Source organism: Populus trichocarpa, chromosome 10, assembly GCF_000002775.5.
Source record: "Populus trichocarpa isolate Nisqually-1 chromosome 10, P.trichocarpa_v4.1, whole genome shotgun sequence".
Classification (NCBI taxonomy): Eukaryota; Viridiplantae; Streptophyta; class Magnoliopsida; order Malpighiales; family Salicaceae; genus Populus; species Populus trichocarpa.
Window position 1 is genome coordinate 17,739,112 of NC_037294.2, and position 4,913 is coordinate 17,744,024.

At 36.2% G+C, this 4,913-nt stretch overlaps 1 protein-coding gene across 1 annotated transcript; it reads left to right on the forward strand.

Moving 5' to 3' along the window:
- The first annotated feature begins 285 nt into the window (after nucleotides 1–285).
- Nucleotides 286–4,669, forward strand: LOC7464589 (2-alkenal reductase (NADP(+)-dependent)). Its single transcript, XM_002315071.4, has 5 exons — nucleotides 286–687; nucleotides 1,390–1,567; nucleotides 2,291–2,457; nucleotides 2,594–2,676; nucleotides 4,077–4,669. Exons 1-5 carry the CDS (start codon nucleotides 454–456, stop codon nucleotides 4,453–4,455), a joined length of 1,041 nt encoding a protein of 346 aa, XP_002315107.2. The 5' UTR covers nucleotides 286–453; the 3' UTR covers nucleotides 4,456–4,669.
- The last annotated feature ends 244 nt before the right edge of the window (nucleotides 4,670–4,913 follow it).

Sequence of the window (4,913 nt, forward strand, 5' to 3'; positions counted from 1 at the left end):
TGTTTAAATTATTTTTTTAAAATGTATTTTTGATATTTTAGTATGCTGGTAGAAAAAAAAAACTTTTAAAATATAAAAAATATTATATATATATATATATATATTTTTTTAAAAAAAAAAAAAAAAAACCTATGGGGTAGACAGCATCACATTTTCCTTCTGTTCTCGCCGAAACCTGTTTCTCGATTTGCTCTGTCTTTACTGTCTTGCACCAACCCGCCAAACTATTTTGGTCCACAGAAGGTTCAAGGAGCATTGCTGGCTAACACAGGCCCAAAAAATGTGATTGGAAGTTAGGTAGATAGCATTAAAAACTAGACACGATTACTAACATCAGACTCGGTTGGGTAGTTTAAAAACAGAAACACGGCAACAACACTACAAAACACTGAAACTGAAACACCAACCATTAATTATATCATTCTTTCTACAAGGGGTTGAATTGAGTTCTTGATGAAAATGGAAGCGGAAACAGTGGATAACAAGCAGGTAATATTCAAGGGGTTTATAGACAGAATACCGAGAGAGACAGACATGGAACTAAAGATTGGAAAAATAGAGCTCAAAGCACCAAAAGGGTCCGGAGCTTTTTTAGTCAAGAATCTCTATTTGTCTTGTGACCCTTACATGAGAGGTCGCATGCGTGAGTATTATGATTCATACATCCCTCCTTTTGTCCCTGGCCAGGTATATATAGCATTATAGCTTTGCGAAGTTGTAGATTATTTGATATCCAGATGATCGTGATTTGCAACATCTTAATCTGTTGAAAGATCAAGAATCTGTTTTGTTATGTTCTTGTTTACGATATTCAGTTTGTGGGTTCATTTGATGGAAATGTTTAGAAAAAAGGGTCGGTTTTCTTGTATTTGACATAGGGTTTGTATTGGTTTTGTAGTGGATTTGTTCTAATTTTCATGTCAAATTGGGAGATATTATTCATGGGCTGCACTGTCCTAGATTAACTTAAGTTCTCTCAGATTATTCGGATAATGTTACGAGAAAATTTACAATAAAAAAAGAGTAAAAGATATGATTCATGGGCCGCATCTTGTGGCTGTAGTGTGGAGAACTTGGGCTCGAATCCCAGCAGCCGCATCTGGCTGGATATTTTGTCACTCTTTCCTGTAGGCTATGGTTGGCTCCTCGTGAGTTGCATTTAGGTGGTGAAAATCATTCTAGGCCAAGTGTTTTTCAATTCAGGAATAACACATATCCCATGTTGATGAATTTCTTTTATTTTCGTTTTTTCCCCCTTTTTTTGCTAAAAGTTGATGGATTTCTTACCCTCGATGAATTCCTGTATTGGTATATGAATTCCTGTATTAGTATCTAACACTGTATCCATATGGCTTCTGCATTGATGAATGATGGTTTATTTTGATGAAGGCGATACAAGGATTTGGTGTATCAAAGGTTGTGGATTCTGATGATCCAGATTTCAAGCCTGGAGACTTAGTTTCAGGGCTGACTGGTTGGGAAGAATTCAGCTTGATGCGGAAACATGAGCAATTGAGAAGAATCCAGCAAGATGATATCCCCCTCTCATATCACGTGGGTCTTCTTGGTACGCTATTCTTGTTATTCAAGCATTGCCAATTCTTTCTCCTTTTTAGGTTTTTTACATAATTTGCTAATTCACTTAAAATGAAGAAGACAACATTCCATCTCTCTTATAAGTTCTTTGCCACTTGGTCCCCAAGTTTTGTACAATCTATATATAATCGACCCTTAGATTGCTAAGTTGACTTATATTAGAATACTTGGGCATTAATTATATTTGCCAGAAGGAATGAAATTGATTTCTGCGGTGAATCCTGACTCATAGCTTACTCCTTACCACCAGCTTGGCTAGTAATTTATATCACCTATTCACCAGTTGACTGTTTATGTCAATTTAGCTCCCCGTCATCATAGACATAAGACACCCATTATGGTGCCCAAGCCAGTTCTCCTTTTTCTAGTTGATTTGATGAAATGTTTGAGTGCTGCTCAGCGTTTATATATATATAAACTAGAAAGTTGTTTTTCGAACTTATGATTTTATTTCCTGAGGGAAAAGTTATTTGCTTGCTGCAGTTAACATCGACTTCTGCTGAATTTGTTGTTTTTTTCCCTCCCCGATGAGTAAGAGAGAGAGAGAGAGAGGAAAAAACTCTCCAGCTTCATTGCTCATGATTCTGTATCTTCATCACTTTAAAATTTTAATCTTATGGAATTGTTATTAATTATTTTCTGATGTTGATGTATTTATCGTTGAAAATTTAACGGAAGTGGGATTTCCATGTAGGTATGGCAGGTTTTACTGCTTATGCAGGGTTCTATGAGGTCTGCTCCCCTGAAATAGGGGAGAATGTCTTTGTCTCTGCCGCTTCCGGTGCAGTTGGCCAGCTTGTTGGCCAGCTTGCCAAGTTACATGGCTGCTATGTAGTTGGAAGTGCTGGCACAAGCCAAAAGGTAGATTTCTTTTATGAATATGTTATATGGATAGTGTTCTCATCCCTAAGTGATACTGCTCAGGAGTTAGTATTATATAATTGACAACTGCTATTAGAACTGATACAAGAAAGAAATCTTGAATGGGAAATATTAGGTTGACATTTTAAAGAACAAGCTTGGATTCGATCAGGCTTTTAACTACAAAGAGGAACCCGACCTGAATGCAGCTTTGAAAAGGTCAGTACTCAGTAATTAGCTTTTCGAAGTGTAAGCATGATAAAAGAACATAATTTTTCTGCTTGTCACGGAAGTAGCTACTTCTGATATGCCCATTTTCCTCGATGCTTAATCTAAATTCCAAAATCCCGAAACGAATATCATGAGATGGCCCGATTACCTTGCAACTTGCTTACTTGTTATTAATCATCCGTGCCTTCATGATGTTAGCTGCTGGCCTTTTCAGCATAACTATTAAACCTTGCATAGCCTGACGCTTGGCCCAGACCAAGTTTCATTTCAAACTGGTTTGGAGGTTGATCCAGTTAGGTCAATTCCAAGGATTTTTTTCAAAAACAATGTAGTTTGGGTTTTAAAAAAAAACTTTGCCCTAAATGACTTCCTTCCATTTGAAAAAAAAAACAAAACAATGTCATTTTGAGGTTGATTTGGTTTAACTCAGCAAGCCCATGACCCAGGCTAGGTATGATAATTATGCTTTTAAGTGAACAATTGGCCTTCTGTTCACATAATAAAAAATAATCGATTTAGGGGATGTTTGGATAATGGTAAAAGTTGTTTTTCAAAGTGTTTTTTGTTTGTAAATGTATCAAAATAATATTTTTTTTAAAAAAATTATTATTGATATCAACACATCAAAACGATCCAAAAATACTAAAAAAGTAATTTGAAACAAAAAAAAAATCAAAATTTTTGAAAACTCCAGTTCAACCAACCATGAGGTCCTTAGTCTATAACATTCTATTAGAAGATGATCCAGTTATTGATGCATCCAATTAACTATATTTCACCTCCTTGTCGTGCCATTGCTCTGCCATTATATTTTGATAACTAATACAAACTAGACACTTTCAATGGCAGTTAATTGTAGTGATTAGTTAGCAGACTTTCTCTCCAATTTCCAAGCATAATTTTCTTTTCTTTTTTGTTGCTGTTGTTAACTGCTACATCTCACTCGATAAAAAAATGTTAAAAAACAAATGTACAAAGAAGAGAAGATTTTTAGAGGCATAGGTGGCTTTACTGTTGATTATCTTATAGTGAAACCCCAAAAAGAATGATGGGTTTTTCAGCCCGTTGCTTTTCTAAACATAAACATAGGTTTGATTTGAAAAGTGAGTTGCCTTGACTGAGATTCGAACTAAGATTTTTATCTTAAGAGTCAGCAAAGCAGTTGTGCACTTGATGTCTGCATTATAATTTGTGAATTTGTCTTTATAGAATGCTAAATGCATTAAACTTTCACATACATGAGCATCTTAACTCAAGTTGTGGGTAGCCAAGTCAGACACATCCAAAATTGTATCAGCATCAGCTAACACAAAATTGCCTCGTGTATAAATTTCCTTACGATAAGAGTTACCCTCAATTTGATCACTGACAGAATATCCCCCGAACAGGTACTTCCCTGAAGGCATTGATATCTACTTTGATAATGTTGGTGGAGATATGCTTGAAGCAGCATTGCTCAACATGAGGATTCATGGCCGAATTGCAGTGTGTGGAATGGTTTCTTCCAACAGCCTCTCTGTTTCCAAAGGGATTCACAACTTGTTCAGTCTCATAGCCAAACGCATTAGGATGCAAGGATTCCTGCAAAGTGATTACTTGCATTTATATCCACGCTTCTTTGAAAATGTTGTCAGTAACTACAAACAAGGGAAGATTGTTTACATTGAAGACATGAGTGAAGGATTGGAAAGTGCTCCAGCTGCTTTAGTTGGATTGTTTTCTGGAAAAAACGTTGGTAAGCAGGTCATCTGTGTAGCCCGTGAATGATTTTTGGTTAGCATGGTGTACTATTTATGAACTTTTCAGGTATAAGTACTGGAGCTGTCGTAGAGCTTTAGTAAAATCTGACTTGAAATCATCTGCGTGATTATCAGAAATCATTAAATTCAAGATATTCGTGGATGATCTCTTCAATTATGGGAACCCTTTCAGTTGAACAATACTGTCAATGCATGAGAATTTTCTCAACCCTTTCAAATCATATTATTCACCACCTTTGTAGTGAAGAACGTAGACTATTGATGAGAGCCTTGAAAATTCTCTTTTTTGCGTCATAATAACTGTATTACTGCATGGTTAACCAGGCCATATGCTTGATTGATGGTCTAGAGACTAAACAGGTCCAACCGTCGAAGTGCCTGCGGGGCACGGCTGGCCAAGTTGGTATGACCGTGTAATTTTGTTTTCATTCCAGGTCTAGGATTGAGTTAATTTGCTGAAGCATT